The sequence below is a fragment of the Scleropages formosus genome, chromosome 7, assembly GCF_900964775.1.
Source record: "Scleropages formosus chromosome 7, fSclFor1.1, whole genome shotgun sequence".
NCBI classification, from domain to species: domain Eukaryota; kingdom Metazoa; phylum Chordata; class Actinopteri; order Osteoglossiformes; family Osteoglossidae; genus Scleropages; species Scleropages formosus.
In genome coordinates this window covers 4457953-4473229 of record NC_041812.1, presented here as the reverse complement: position 1 = coordinate 4473229, position 15277 = coordinate 4457953, and the positions used below count along the sequence as shown (strand labels likewise).

General features: G+C 47.0%; 1 protein-coding gene across 1 annotated transcript; it reads left to right on the top strand.

Moving 5' to 3' along the window:
- The first annotated feature begins 665 nt into the window (after positions 1–665).
- On the top strand, positions 666–14013 carry LOC108937531 (cyclin-dependent kinase 13-like). Its single transcript, XM_018757543.2, has 14 exons — positions 666–2710; positions 4333–4923; positions 6319–6474; positions 6628–6767; positions 7001–7171; positions 7503–7692; positions 7873–7929; positions 8820–8921; positions 9039–9116; positions 9261–9377; positions 9824–9955; positions 11518–11714; positions 12067–12510; positions 12594–14013. Exons 1-14 carry the CDS (start codon positions 1566–1568, stop codon positions 13307–13309), a joined length of 4236 nt encoding a protein of 1411 aa, XP_018613059.2. The 5' UTR covers positions 666–1565; the 3' UTR covers positions 13310–14013.
- Positions 14014–15277: the final 1264 nt, after the last annotated feature.

Below are 15277 nucleotides of genomic sequence, written 5' to 3'. Positions count from 1 at the left end.
TTTCACAGTAGAAACCAATTTCCCACAATAAACCAAACATTTTCCTGAGTTAAAATAATAACAGTAATCAACAAATTTCAGCAAAATCTCTAATTTCAACACAGCAAGATTCCTGGAAATGCAAGGTGCAACTTAGTTTCCAATGGGACAGGTTAATAATATTTGATTTCAGTGCTCTCAAGATTATGCAAATACTAGAATGATCGCTTAAGGGCAAGGGGGAGGTGCTAAAAAACAAGAAAAGGATTTAAACATAGACAAATACAAATTTTAGGGGATAAATCCTAATTATCACAGTAAAACTTGTAGAGTTTGGGTTTAAATTCTGTATGTATCAGTAAAGCCCAGTGTTTGACAAAAGTTATTTTTAAAAATTTATTTCAGTACAGACATGAGACAGAAGATTTACTAGGAACAGGGTTAAATGCATTAGAATCAAATCATCTTTCGCTACATTTGCTTTCTGTCCAACCGGAAGTTTCGGGTTTCATCCCTCGCGCCGCTCACTTTTTCTTCAAACGGAAGTCGCAGGACTCACTTTTCTCCAACCGGAAGTTCCGGTTTTCTCCAGTACTCGTTAGCGTGGCTCCTTTGACCTCATTTGAACGGAAGGACATTTTGTTTGACTCCCCCCCTCCGTGCCTCATCAACCGGAAGTTCAGGCTTTCTGAGCCAAGCGGCCATATCTTTCGTCTGGTTTTAGTTATTTCTCGTAAGACGCTACTAAAGCGCGGAGCTCGGACTGTGTTAATATTTATTAAACTAGGAATAATTTTGGCTCCGCACACGTAAACGGGTATTGTTTTTGGTCTCAGTATTATTTCCGTCCAGAGAACCGCGTCCCCTTTTCCTGCGAGGGGGAGGAAGTTGCTAACCGGTTTCAGGGGTGACTAGAGACTCCGCTGGTAGTGACGCCGAAACGCAAAAGAAAGCAGCGCGCTTTGAAACAATCCTTGTGGCGTTTAAGTAGCAAAAAAAACCAAAGAGCGGACTCGGAGCGCACTTTTTGCGGCGATATCTCCGGGAATCGATCCCGAGAAGCGCGCATGCCCGGCAGTTGGAGGCTCCGCGCTCGTGGGGATTTTGTCGCGTGCCGGAGATGAGCGTCGGCCGGCCCGCGCGGCCACTTCCGTGTTGCCGGAGCGGGATGGCGGCGCCAGGCGTCCACAGGTTGGCCAAGTGGCGCTCGGGCAGAGCGCTCTAATCCCTCCGGAGGCGCGGCCTTCGCTCCCGAACTGCGCTCCGCTTCTGTGTCTCAGTCTCCCTCGACGCTCAGCAGTGCTGCACTATGGAGTTTTTCCCCCTCAAAGGGGCACTTGACTTGCGCTGATGTCCCGCACGGCGGCCACCCTGTAGCCGCGCCGGGCTTCTTTTCTCTCTCCCCCCCCCCCCATGTTTACGGAATGGATCTTTTCTGACTTGACCCGCAATGTCTGCAAGTCTGCTGTGTTGCTAGAATAATAGACGTGTTTGTTGGCTTCAGATGCTGTCGCCTGGCTTTGTTTTCCCCGTGATCTCGGACAGGAAACAAAGGCGCTAGGCAGCCGGGCTTCCTCTTGGCCGACATGCCGAGCTCGGAGACGCTGCTGCAGGAGGCTCGGGGCCGCAGTCCTTCCGAGCGCAGGAACTCCCCAGCGCAGGGACGGAGCAAAGCGCCGGGGGGCCCTGCGTCTCAGGGTGAGAGGCGGCGGGACAAGAGGCGACCGTCGTCGTCCTCGAGCCGAAAGAAACGCAGGCGTCCCCGCGAGCGAGCGAGCGAAGTGGCGGCGGAGGACGGCGAGGAGCCCAACAGCGAGCGGAGGAGTGTTTTCGAGCGGGATGGGGAGCTGCACACCCTGGTGGAGTACGACGACATCAGCTCGCAGTCCGAGGGCTTATCCGGGAGCCCGTCGCCCAGGCCAGACCCGCGTGCCGAGCGGCTGCTGCTCCGTAGGCTGGCTGAGGACGAGTACCTCGGTGCCGGGGGTCCGTCCGCACCGTCCGCTCCGGGCGGGAGGTCGAGGACTGAGCGGCCCTCCTCTTACTCCAGAAAGGATGGGCAGGGTCAGTTGGCTGAGAGGCGCCGGCTCCATGCGGAGGAGAAAAGGACTGAGAAGGACCAGTCGTCTAAGTCGCGCACCGGCACCCGGCACAGCAGGGATGCGGGGAGGACTGTAGACAGCAATGGCAAGAAGAAGGCCGTACAGTCCCTCGCGTCCCTGGACAAGAAGGAGGTGAAGCAACACAAAGAGAGACTGGACTCGAAAAGGGTGGAAAGGGAGCCTCCGTCTGCCTACAGGGACACCCCTAAGGCCTACAGGGACGATCGTGAGGAGCCAAAAGCCTACAAGAGAAGCCCTGGCTTCAAGGAGGACAGTCCCTACGGGGCATCCTACTCCCAACCCTTCGGGTACCAGTCCCCCAACCCGGTGTATTACCAGCTTATATCCAGGACAAGCCCCAGCTATGGGAGCAGGAGGCACTCTCCAAGCCCTACGTATTACGGTCGGGATGTGGATGTCTACGGTGCCTACTTCTCCAAGTCCCCAGGCTCCTACTCGAGTAGCAAAAGGCAGAGGTCTCCGCTGAGTCCTTATAACAGGCACAGATCGCCAAGCTACAACCGCAGCAGTCCCTACGAACAAGGAGAAATAGCTCCCAGTCCTTACAGCAGCCGGCGGAGGTCCAGAAGCCCCTACAGAAAATCTTTTAGCCCAAGTCCTGATCTCAGGTCAGTTGCTGTCTGATACAGCTGTGGCGAAATGCTTTACAAAAAAAATGTTTTTCTTGTTTTTAAACTCTTGAGACAAAGTTGCCTTAAGAGGCACAGTGTGACACGGGGAGTGACCATAGGCTCAGATTTGGCTCGATGACAGTTTATCCCGTGCTGCCGGAGGAATAAAGTCCAAGACGGCTTGGCTGACACAATGCGTTGTCAAAGAGTCAAATGAACCAGAGTGTTAAACTCTTTGTTTCCCCACATCTGTGCAGTATCTCTATTAAGACATGCGCTGGCGTGTCTGGTTTTTCGTGATCTGCAAAACGGCATGTGAGATGGTGCGTTTATTTCACAAGGTGTGTTTATTACTCATTACACATTTTATGGGGCAATACACAAAGTGTGTGACAGAGAAATGTCAGGGCCTTAGAATATTACAGAAGGGCAATTTAGGGTATTAGTGATGAGGACTGAAGTTCACGGTCACTGCTGAAAATACATGCAATTTTAGTATCTTTATTAAACCTTTAACAACTTTCCACTACAGAGTTCAAAGCTATGAAAAGGTGAACATTTATATCTGATGTGAGTCATTTGTGTTGGATTTCTGAGTCCTCACTGAGGGGGGGTTGTACTGTAACATTTGACACATGTTGTGCTTTTGGTTTCAATCATACTCCAGTGGCTCTACTGGATTGATGTATTTTGGATGGGTGTTTTTTTCCATATGTTATAGTGTATGACTTGAATTCAGTATTAAGATTGTATGCAGTCTTCAGTCAAAGTGGTTCTGTGGGAAGTTGGGCCTATATGTGATCTTATTTGCAGTGTATGCAGTCTCAGTCTCTGCCATTCTCTCCACCAGGGGCATAGAAATCTAACAGGATTGTTCAGAAAAACCACATAACAGCCTGAAAAAAAACAGAGAATTAGACCAACACATTTGAGGCACTTTGAGCCAAAAGTGCTGTGAGGTTTACAACAGTGGTATTTGTGATTGGACTGCCATTTGGAAACAATTGTAAAATAAACAATTCAGCACGTAGAACCTGGACTTACAAGCAAAGGGAAAAATAATTTACTGAGTCATCTTTTACTAATTTTCCATGTGTTTGTAGAAAACAAGAAGTTACATTTGGCCCAGATTGTCACGTTTGCTTTTATGCAGACACTTCTCCAAAACAACATACAACTTGGAGTAAACGAAAGTGCAGTTAGCAACTGCTGAACATGGTGGTGGGGTCTGTAACATTGTGTGCATCCATTTCATGGAAGTTCTTGTTCCTGGTTGTTCTTTGGTTGTGTAATGGTCAAGGAACACATCTGTGGTGTAAATATTGCATGATATTCCTATATTTCAACAAAACAGTCCCATACAGAGTGATCAGATTATAGTATATGTAACAAGAGGACAAGGACTATATTGGTAAAAAAAAGTCAGTGTTGCAGTACTGGGATGTTGCCATTTCGGTCAGTGTTGGTTTGTATGACTTGTCACTAATTTTGTTACTGAATTCTGAAGTTGGCGAAAGGAGTCCAGTTTGTCTGTTACTCAGTACAACTTGATTTATTATTTTGTGCTGTAAATGTGGTCCACATGAGGGTGTTCTTGTCTCTGTTCCCTCCACCCCCAGGCGAGGTAACAAGTCTCGGAGTCGCAGCCCGTACACGTCCTCGCGCCACTCGCGCTCCCACAGTCGCCACCGGCACTCTCGCTCACGAAGCCGGCCCTCCAGCCTCTCTCCGAGCACGTTGACCTTGAAGAGTAGCCTGGCCGCTGAGCTCAGCAAGCAGAAGAGGGCAAAGGCTGCAGAGGCAGCCCGGACCAAGGGCTCCGGGGACACCCCTGTCGCTGCTGGCACCGCTGCAGCTGCTCAGTCCTGCCCTCCTGCCAAGAAGTCACGACCTCCCTCACCACCTCCTGACAAGGGCCCCAAGACACCGGTACCTTCCTGCTCCCCATCCCCACCTGAGAGTGCCCCAAAGAAGACTGCATCTGTTCCACAGGTGAACAAGGAGAGCAAGGGGAAGGAGGAGACTCCTGCAGAAGCAGCAGCAGCAACAACAACAGTGCCACCACCAGCCGCACCACCACCACCAGCAGCCAAGGAGAAGAGAAAACCTGCTGCTAAAGAGAGAGAGCGGGCGAGTGCACCTCCTGTGTCAACCCTTGCCTCCCTCCCATTGCCACCAACTCTGCTGGAACATCTAGAGGAAGTGGACAGGTGTGTAAACTGCCATCTACTGCTGAGACAAAGATATTTAAAAAAACATTGCAAATACTTGTGGTACTGCTGATTTGACTTTAAATCTTCAGTAATAAGTACTTTGTTAGCATTGCTTTTTTTTCTTGTTGAATTTCATTGATGTAGTGTATCTGATCATATTTTCTTTGCATGTGAGTTTGTTTTTACACGTGAGATATTTGTTCGAAAGGTGTGCACTGCCAACTTGACAATAGAGATGAGGGCAGGAAGGTGTGGGGATTGTCAGCTCAAAGGAAAATAATAGTCACAGAGAAAACATGTGACTGAAGCAGGGATGTTGACACGTCAGTTTTTTGCTGCGTTTTCGCCCTGTTAGGATAACGGGAAGCGCTAGGTTTAAAATCTCTTTATATTGGAACGGGCTCCGTACAACAAAACCACTATGGCACTCTGTGACATTTCTCTCTGAACATCATTGTCTTTCCGCTGCAGGTGTTTTATTTTGCACATCACTGTCGCTTGGGTAACACATTTTGAAACGGAGGTATACTTGGTTGTCCGTGTTCGCTATCAATCTGACAGTTTTTCAGCTAAATATAATGTATTATCTTATAAATAACCCTGGAAACAATTGTTGCAAGTGTCAAAGCCTTAATCTCATAAAATGAAGGTAAAGTAACATCCAACAATTGTTAACCTACAGAGCGCCTCTGACAGCATTATGTCTGCATGCTTTGCAGGGTGAGGGTACAGATGCAGTGATCTTCTGACCTTTATTTCCTTGTGTCAACATCACTAAGCTAAACTGTCAGTTGTGTCCAAAAATGTTAAAAGGAAGTGCAAAAAGGTATCGAGGCAGGTTGCAAGGCAGAGAAAGGTAAATTGAAAAGAAAAAACATGGACTGGTATGTCATCTAGCCTGCTATGTATACTGCCTCATGCTTTATGGTTCTGTGGTAAACTTTGGATCACTCTGCAACCCTACGTTAGAAGAGCAGTTATTGATCACAATGAATGAATGATAATATAACATGACAAGATAAACTAGAAATAATTTTGTTACAAGTGGTATGAAATGTGTTGGTGGTGTCTTGCATAATACCTTTTATTTTGGCATTTTAATGAATTTTAAGAGACATTTTTAATTTGTGAACCAGCAGTTTTTTCCCAAAAGAAATAATGGTAATTTGTCTTAGGAGGTGATCTCCTGAAACACAATAACTGAGTTATAGAACAGAGTACTTTTGATCATCTGTGTATCTGGTACAATCATTGTACTGTGAAAGAAGAGCACATGTGAGTGTTTATGTTACATGTTTGGGTGTGATTTAATGTCTGCTTTTGCTGGGTGAGTGTTAAACACTTAGCTCTCACACTGACACCTGACTTGTTCACCTTTGTTTTCGAATGTAGTCTGAAGGATTGCCTGCCACCTCATTCTGCTAAGAAGAAGCAGGAGCGCAAGCCCCGGAACCTCCTCAGCGAGCTCCCTCTTCCTCCTGAGCTCCCAGGTGCAGAGCCGGCATACCCTGAGAACAAGAAGATGACCCCAACCCGACGGAGACCCAAGTAATCCCCTTCAGTGTCCATCCTGAAAAAGCGTAGAGATTTGGTGCCCATGAAATTTGTAAGACGAGGAGAACAATTCTTCTCATGACCTCAAAATGATGGTGGTGTAGGTGAGGTGCATAGTGACTTATTGTAACCACCTGATACCTACAGGATCTGTGGCCCTCGGTTTGGGGAAATCAAGGACACGGAGATCGACTGGGGGAAGCGATGTGTGGACAAGTTTGAGATAATTGGAATCACAGGAGAGGGCACCTATGGACAGGTGTACAAAGCTAAAGACAAAGACACCGGTAAGAGCCATATGCTCCCCTTTTCCCAGTCTCTTCTAATGAGTTGTTGCATGATCATCAAGTGGTGTTAATTCCTGAGTAAAGGAAAAATTATGGCCAAAAATAATGAAAATAGCAGCACATTAATAGTTTTACTCTGGAGGCAAATATTTTCTGGTGAACAAAACATTTAACTGCATTGTGCTGCTGTATAAAGACCACAATCATATGTCTTTCACTTGATGCTTCATCAGCCGAAATGGTGGCCTTGAAGAAAGTTAGGCTGGACAACGAGAAGGAGGGCTTCCCCATCACGGCCATTCGCGAAATCAAGATTCTGCGGCAGCTCAACCACAAGAGCATCATCAACATGAAAGAGATTGTTACTGACAAAGAAGATGCCCTCGACTTCAGAAATGACAAGGGTACGTTCAGCCTGACTCTGAGATCAACCTGCTCCTCCATTGAGAATTTTCATCCAGTTTCTTACTATACAGCTATTTTTCTCAAGCTCTTGTCCCACCAGGCTCAGGACAGGAAGCAGATGGGAGATTATTGGTTAAGGTTGCGTTAAGATGAATCTAGTTTTATTTTGAGTTTTACACACTTATTTTAAGTAAGGGTTGCACAGGTATATAAATGATACAGTATAATCGAAGCTGTCATGTTGGTGATTTGCAAGTTCTTCATATTTCCTTGAGCCTGTCCTCACAAACACTTGTTTGCGGTAACTGTCATTCCTCCTGATTCCCCCAGGTGCATTTTACCTGGTGTTTGAGTACATGGACCACGATCTCATGGGGCTTTTGGAGTCAGGCCTGGTGCATTTCAATGAAAGCCACATCAAGTCTTTCATGCGGCAGCTGATGGAAGGCCTGGACTACTGCCACAAGAAGAACTTCTTGCACAGGGACATCAAGTGCTCTAACATCCTGCTCAACAACAAGTTAGTCACAAGTCTAAAGGAGCGGTTTCTATTGTCATTCATGGAGGAATGCTTTGTAGCAGTTCTGCCAGCATTTCTACTACATTTTAAGAAACTAATTTACTTGTTAAGGAACTAGAATGGTGTCCTGTGACTTGAAGCTGAGGGATGTGTTCAGTCATGTTTCCTTCTCTCCACCAGGGGGCAGATCAAGCTTGCAGATTTTGGCCTGGCTCGTCTCTATAACTCTGAGGAGAGGTGTGTATGTAGTCAGACTTCTTTCCCACCCCCTTAAAATACCTTGTATGTAATGTAGCTCATGAGTACAAAATGAGACGCGTTTCTAGGATGACTTATGCATGTAGTTACATAGCTGGGTGTGTTGAGTATTAAATGACCAGTATCCCCAGAGCATGTATGGGTTTCCCTTAATGCTTGCAACTCCTTCCTTTGGAACAGAACACACACACACACACACACACAAAGTTTAAAAAAAAAAAAAATCCTGAAGGCAAAAAAGCTTTTACCGTTATGGGGAAATTAAAAATTACACATAAGGAACTAGAGACACATTGTATCTCTTTACATCTAAAACATGTAAAGGGTATTTTTCTTGCACCTAAACAGTAATTGACAGTAACTAAGCAGCATGTAAACAAGTAGGTTACCATAGCGAATAATACCTCATTAAAGTAACATAATAGTAACGCAGTGTTATTCCTGGGCACCTTGCTCGTAGCTCACTCACATTCTTGCGTATTACTGTACATGCAGAACTATGTGTTTTGATCATTTTCATGAGGAATTTATTTTCAATAAATGTACTCCTAGTATTTTTCTGCAAGCACAAGGTACTGGTCGCACATCCTTTAAGAGTTATTAGCAATATCAGCGAACCCCAGTCCCAGTAGAACTCGTACCCTCACTGCCAGTATCAAGTTTCCTGACCTGAGAGGGAGCTAAAGGTTGAACACCAACAACACAAATCCTTTAGACACTTACTGGATTTTCTGCAAATATTTGGGGTTACTGTCAAAGTTATTCTGCTTTCCAAATGAAAGTGACCTGCAGTGGTACTCAGTAGAGCACATAGTGGGAAGTATTTAGCAGCAATGCAGACTAACTGAGACTCTGCCTGTGTCCTCCAGCCGACCTTATACCAACAAGGTGATCACGCTGTGGTATCGGCCACCTGAGCTGCTCCTGGGGGAGGAACGGTACACCCCTGCCATCGATGTCTGGAGTTGCGGGTACGAGCCCTGGGCCGTAGGTCCTGAGTAGGGAAAGTTTCAGATGGGAAAACCTTAATAGTTAGCAGTATCCTGTCAGTTGTTTTTCTGTCTCTTAGCTGTTTTTCTTACCTGTAGGTGCATCCTGGGAGAATTATTCACAAAGAAGCCCATCTTCCAGGCCAATCAGGAGCTTGCCCAGTTGGAGCTCATTAGGTATTTAGCTTCCATCCTGAACATGTCCCCTGTTCCACAGCTGAGTAATAATCAAAAGCGCACAAGTGACATTACAAGACTTGTAAAGCATGCTAACTTTGTGCATTAAGCTGTGGTCACTTTAACGCTCTCCCTGCCCTGCAGCCGTATATGCGGCAGTCCGTGTCCGGCGGTGTGGCCCGACGTCATCAAACTACCCTACTTCACCACCATGAAACCAAAGAAACAGTACCGCCGCAGACTACGGGAAGAGTTTGCATTGTAAGTGTTTGCCTTCTCATTTCTTGAGCATGGGAGGGGCTTCAAGCAGCATGCTGCTTAAGGCCATGAGTCTGTGTGTGTATGGTGGCACAGCAGGTAGTGCAAGAGAACATGGGTTTGATCCCTGCTCAGTCTGTGTGGAGTTTGCATGTTCTCCTTGTGTTTGAGTGGGTTTCCTCCCACAGTCCAAAGACATGCTGTTCAAGTTCCCCCATAGTGTGTGAGTAACAGAGAGTGTTCCACTCCAGATGAGTGACCCATTGTAAGTAGTGTGTCTAGCAGTGTAAATCACCCTGGTGAACAAGGTGTTTGGGCTGATAACATTACAAAGAGTTCATTGGAAGTTGCTTTGGAGAAAAATGTCTAAGTGAATAAATGTAAATGTACTTATTCCGGGTTTATGGCTGTGGTCGACCAAGTGTTGTCCAATGTTTCCTACTCATCAGCATACCGTCTGCTGCGCTGGACCTTTTCGACCACATGCTGGCCCTGGACCCCAGCAAACGCTGCACAGCCGAGCAGGCACTCAACAGCGACTTCCTCAAGGACGTGGACCCTGCTAAGATGCCCACTCCAGAGTAGGTGTTTCCTCCCAAGCTTCTTCAGAATATGGAGGTGATAAAAACTAGTACTGATGTTGACGGCAGATGTTGTTAATGATTTGGAAGCGAGTTGTTCACCCTGATCATGAGTTCAAATCACAACTCTTGCAGTAGTACCTTTGATCAAAGTACTTGCACTGAATTTCTCTGGGAAAAATTACCCAGCTGTTAATTGGTACATTTAGACCGGAAGCAGTAGAATCGAGGTGTGATCTGACTGCCCGAGGTGTGGGCGCAGCAGGGAGTGATATGCACCGGTGCTGTATCGTATTCCTTGTTCACACATGACTGCGTGGCCAGGCACAGCTCCAACACCACCATTGATCACGAACAACAAAGAGAGCCTACAGAGAGGAAGTGAGGCTCCTGGCAGAGTGGTGCCAGGACAACAACCTGTCTCTCAATGTCAGTAAAACTAAGGAGCTGGTGATTGACTTCAGGAAACAGGATACGGTTCATGCACCCATCGACATAGGAGGGGACATTGTAGAGAGGGTCACCCTCACTGCCCAACTCACATGGACTGAGCACACAGCATTGACCATCAAAAAGGCCCATCAACACCTCCACTTCCTCAGGCATCTGAAGAAAGCCAGGATGCCCACTATAGTCCTCACCGCTTTCTACAGGTGTGCTGTGGAGTCCGTCCTCACAGGGTGTATTGCATCCTGGGCTGGTAGATGCTCCCTACAGGACAAGAAAACCCCTACAGAGGGTGGTCAAAACAGCTCAGGAAATCAGCACACAGCTACCAGCAGTACAGGACACCTACACCACACACTGCCTCAGAAAGACGATGCGCATCATGAGATATCATAGTCACCCCCCACGGGCACTTTTCTCTTCTCTGCCGTCTGCAAAATGGCTAAGGTCTATTTGAACCCACGCTGCTAGGTACAGGAACAGCTTTTACCCTACTGCTGTAAGACTATACAACACTAACCAATGTGCCACCTTTAGTAACTAGAGTTGGACTGCTTCACTCAAGCACATTGGTAAATTACACTGTCAATAAGTATTTTCATGCTCTGAGTTCTCTGGCTGTCTACTGGCATTGTTAGTTATTTGTCATTGCCTTGTTTGTACAGTATTTGTCTGTCTTGTCCATAGTCTGTGGAGAAGCGTTCAAGAAGAATTTCATGATACTTGAACCTATGACAAACAACTTAAATCAGTTCCCATTTAAAGCCAGCTAAATTATGGCTGCTAATAATAAAGGGGACTGATAATTTAAGGGTTTCCTGCTCAGGTCACAGTCTCCTTAACAGTTTTGAACTTGAATCCTAACTTGTTCCTGCTTGAATTTTACTACCAGTTCTAGCTGTAGCCAGTTACCAGCTTCTTAAGTCTCCCCTTTTGAAGCGAGACACTCACCCACAGTCCTGTAAGGTGACCACTGATGGACTGGGAGTCGGGGGTGGAACCTAGCTACTGCACCCACCTAAGGAACATAAGTTTGCATTCCACGTGTCTTTGCTGCTACTAGTTAAAATGACGTTGTAAGCAGGTTAGTAACCAGAGCTGCTTCTGGTGTTCAGTCTCCCGCTGTGGCAGGACTGCCATGAACTGTGGAGTAAGAGGCGACGGCGGCAGAAACAAATGCCAGAAGAGCTGGTTGCTCCTAAGGTTCCCCGGAAGGACCTGGGGCTGGACGACAGCCGAAACAACACCCCGCAGGGCTTCTCTGCCCCCACCCAGCAGAAGGCCCCCAGTTGCAGCGGTTCTGCTCCGTTGGGTCAGTTGATACTCCACTGCGGCCGTGTAAACAGCTAATAAAGGTCAAGCTTGGTGGTTTAGACTTGCGTGCATTGATGTTTAAAGGGATTTTAGATAAAAGCTTAGCTAGATAAGGGTCCTCTCAAATGTTATAAAAATCAAATCAACTAAAATACTTGTAACATTTTTGAAAACTATATGTAGAATTTCCTCCAATGAATGGTTTCTGTACCAATCTTAATAGAATGGAGGCCAAAGAGAGGAATGCTAAGGACACAACAGCCATCAGTTATGTACATACATTGTGGGTGTTCTCAGTTAAGTACTGGGGTTTAAACAACTTGAACTGTGTTTACTGTACCCCCCTTCAGACGCCAAGGGGGCGCCTGTCTCGCAGTTGACCCCAGAGCAGCTGGCCATCATAGTGAACCTGCTACAGTCCAAGAGCGCAGTGAACATGGCACAGTTTGCCCAGGCCATGAACATCAAGGTCAACCCAGACATGCTGCAACAGCTCACACAGGTTTCACTGCCTGCTGGGATCCTTGCTGAGACAGAGAGGCCCTCCCAACCTGGGGGGGTACCCCACACCCCTCCCCTGCCCCCACAAGGGAAAGCAGAAGGGGAGGGGGCCTCAACAGCAGTGCAGAGTGCGGTCACAGTGTTGTTAGCGCAGCTGCTCAAAGTCCAGCAGCTGCAGAGGAAGACGGGTACAGCAGAGGGGGTGGACGGCGAGGCAGCCCCTCCTCAGGAAGAACCCCCAGCCGAAGTGCAGCAACCGCCTGAACCGAGCACCCCACCCCCCATGTCACCAGGTAACTGTAAGCTTCAGCCGCTCTACTGTCTCGGCAATCCTGTCCAGTCCTATGAGTAATGTGTCCCCCCCAACCCCACGCAGTGTGTGATGGCAGCACGGTGTCCGTTCCGCAACCCCCTCCTGCTCAAGAGGCGCCGTTTATCCTCCCTCCGGATCAGAGGCCACCGGAGCCTCCGGAGCCACCCCCTCCGAGCGAGGACCTCGACTACCGGCCCACGCCCGAAGCCAGCAGCAGAGGTGGTGCCGGGGAAGGAGGGGGGCCTCGTGAACCCGATTACCCCCCACCTCCACACCCACCGCCACCTCAGCCAGAGGCCCCACCTCCACCAGCCTTCGCCCCTGTGTTGCCGCCACCACCACCTTTTCCCTCTGCTTTTCCAGCTGAAGGCTACAGTGCCACCTACCTAGGGGCTATGCCCCCCCACACACTGCGGGACATGTTCAGGGGTCCAGCCCCCCCTCCACCACCTTCCGGCTTCCAGGACCCCTTCCCTCGTGGTGGACCTGCAGCAGGCGCTGTCTTCTCTGGTGACAAGGACCACCGCTTTGACTTCAGCCACAGCCCGCTGCCTGTGGAAGGAATCCCCCACACAGTCGGTGTCCCCGGTTACAACCACACTATGAATCGGCAGGACTGTGTGCTCCCACCCCCACTGCCCCTGCCGCCTCATCCCCCACCCCACCCGCCGGGCACAGGCTGGGGCTCCCCTTCGCACCCTGCGGTGCCCCCCTTCCCTCCTGGCTTCATGCCCCACATGAACACAGCGGGGCTCAGGGGTCGCGGTCTCCCCTTCTGACGCTGAACCGTATGGTGGGTCAAAGCCCGCTGCAATGAAGAGAACAAATTCACCACAAGCAAAACCCTCTCAGGCCCCAACATGGGGAAATAAACTGGTGTGATTTGTAATTCATTAAGTGGACAATACCCCTCCCAAACATCCCCAGAAATGCATACAGCAGAGGGACTTCTCCTGCTCTTACCATTTGGTATTGTTTTTAAATCTGTTCTACTGCTGTCTTTTAATCTTTTTGAGTGCACATTTACCTAACCAGGTAATTTTTTTTAAATCTGTACCTTAGCAATTGTTTTGTTTTTAATTGCTTTAGGGCAGAGTAGTAAAGATTTCATACTGCTAGGTAGCCCAAACCTGTTTAGGATTAAAACTTCTTGGTGGGGGGAAAAAAAATTGAAAATTTACTATAGTTTTGGACCAAGTACATTTAATAAACCAGGAAGGGTCAAATAAAGGCACTGGATAAATCTTCCTACATGGATTTTTTGTTGGGTTTCAGATAGTAAACCAGCCCAAATATTAGAATGTGAAATTCTTGCTGAGAAAAAAAAAAAAAATGCAAGAATAATCAATGTGGAAACATTTAGCCCTAGATATGAAAGGCAACAATGTCTTTTTGTACTATGAATTTTCCCAAAAATCTTTATTAAAGAAATTCTCTTAACCATCCTGGTGTTTCACTGCATTTCACCGCTATGAGAATTAGGGTAGAAAATTTGTAACCAACCCCCTTTACTGCATCCCCTCCGCTCCCTGACTCTTAAAGGAGACTAATGTGCATCAGTGTATACAGGTACACAACATACCCGTATAGCTGTTCCATAGATTTATAAATAAATTATGGAAGATACATGTCATACTTTCACATCTGCAGACACTGTCCTCTCACCATATAACCACCATGTCTTCTGTAACATCTGCGCACACTTCTCACACTCCGGACTACCGGAAGCCCTCCTGTCTGGTCTTCCAACCTCTGCAACCAAATTATCTTCAACTGCCAGAATGTAACTGCACCGACTATGAACTCCAAGTCTTCCCTCCTCACCTCAGCACTCCAATGGTGCTTTTCCACCCTGATTCCTGTTGTAAAATCATGACAGCTTCATAAACTGGACCAACACCCTCTGTTACACATGATCTATGCACTGGCCACTCAAATCTCACTTATACAGGCAATTACTTGAGCAACGCATGTCAGCAAAATGGTGATATCGAAGTGTGATATGATGATTGGAGAAGTGTTTGCCAACTGTGAGCTTAAACACAGGAAATGTCCTTGACAAACTACTCAGCCTCTGTAACCTTACTCATATATTTAGCATACTTTCAAAGTTCTATCGAATAGCAATTCAAGCTGAAATTGCCATCCGTTTATGTATTTTAAATTAATTTCTTCCTCTTCAGAGAGATCCTTTTTTCTTTTAAAACTGATTTTTGACAAGGCCAAATTTAAGTCAGTCTTGTACTGCTTGCAAGTTAAAACACAGAAGACAAACACATTCCTTGGATATATGCTATAACAGCAACCATGGGAAATTAAAAAGAAAAAATTACAAAAAGCATCATTCGAACAGGTAAGCTCTAACAAGAAAACTGCCAAATCTCTTTAATATCGAAAGTGTTTTTTTTTTTTCCCCTTCTAAACCACAGCTGATGGGTTGAATCTAATACCTTTTCTGCCTGACATGGGTGCCAAAAAGTAAAGTGTTTTGCTTAAAATCCATGCACTTACCAAGTAACAGCTTTGAATGAATAAGTAAATACAATCCACACAAAGTTGTGCCGTAGACACACCAGCTGTACTGACACATTACTGCCAACAGGAGGCACCGCAGACCACATTATAACTATTGAAACGCCACTCTTCACTCCTCCAACAGAACCTGTGAACTCCAGTAAGGTTTTAATAAAAATATTACTGTTGAAAGACAGCACCGTGTTTCCTTTGCATTGTAAAAACTCAAAGAA